The following is a 914-nucleotide window of genomic DNA, read 5'->3' as shown; positions in this document are numbered from 1 at the left end:
ACCCTCCCTCCTGCCCGAAGCCCCAGCCTAGGAAGCAAAGCTGACAGGCTCCAGCTCCACTCTCACTATTGAGGTCACGCTCATCTGTCATCCCCTCACTACCTGGCCCCACTGGCAACTCCATACCACCTTGGATCCCAGGTCTTTGCAATTCATCTGACTTTCCTAGATTCCTAGCTCTGATGACCTACATCTGGAGTTACTTCCTGCCTTAAACTCACCCAACACGACCTTTGGCCTAAGTCATGCCTTTGAATGCTGGGAGGGGACAAGCCACCAAACACCCTCTGGGATCTCAGCTGTCCTTAGGTGGTCACCAGGTGTTGGTACAAGTAAGAACAATCAGGGACTCGTGGAAAATTTAGATTCCTGGGCCCCAACCCATACTCTGAGTAAGCATCACTGGGACACTGCACTGTTGACAAGCTCCAGGTGAGTCTAAGGCAGGGCGTCTAGCCCACACCCTGAGAAGCCATCTTTAAGGGGAGGTAATTCCAAGAGCTCTGCTGTGAGAGACAGAGAGTGCAGAGCCAGGACTTTCTGCCTTGGGAAGGATACCTCCAGGTTGCCAGGTGAACTGGAAGATATGCACTCGGGTGCCAGTGCTTCCCGCGTCAAACATGATGCCGTAGAAGACCTTGTGACCATGTGCAACCGTCTCCAGGGGATCTCGGGTCTGCTGGCCTCTCCGGGCCCCTGTGGCCACCTCAGTGATGCTAAAGAAGGCCTGGGTGACTGAGGCCCAGTGCCACTTGATGTAGACAATGTAGATGAACAGGCACACAAACAGCCCCAAAGGGTACGCCACTTTCGTCATCTTCAGGTTCCCATTATTTGGTATTTTTCTCATTTCTTTGTCTGTTGAGGACTGTGTCACAGCTGCTGGCAGAAAGGGAGGAAAGGCAGGAAAAACA

General features: G+C 53.0%; 1 protein-coding gene across 1 annotated transcript in view; it reads right to left on the bottom strand.

Annotated features, from left to right (window-relative positions):
* The window catches only part of ENTPD6 (ectonucleoside triphosphate diphosphohydrolase 6), a gene marked incomplete at its 3' end in the record, with an annotated part of 26326 nt that extends 25437 nt beyond the window's left edge, over positions 1–889 (bottom strand). Inside the window, exon 1 of the mRNA XM_019634926.1 lies at positions 481–889. Coding sequence (XP_019490471.1) covers positions 481–850 — 370 coding nt within the window. The remainder of the gene's footprint in view (positions 1–480) is intronic.
* Between the last annotated feature and the right edge of the window lie 25 nt (positions 890–914).

The sequence above is a fragment of the Hipposideros armiger genome, unplaced genomic scaffold (genome assembly GCF_001890085.2).
Source record: "Hipposideros armiger isolate ML-2016 unplaced genomic scaffold, ASM189008v1 scaffold_2247, whole genome shotgun sequence".
NCBI lineage: Eukaryota > Metazoa > Chordata > Mammalia > Chiroptera > Hipposideridae > Hipposideros > Hipposideros armiger.
The sequence above is the reverse complement of the archived record's forward strand: the minus strand, read 5'-3'. Positions and strand labels throughout refer to the sequence as shown.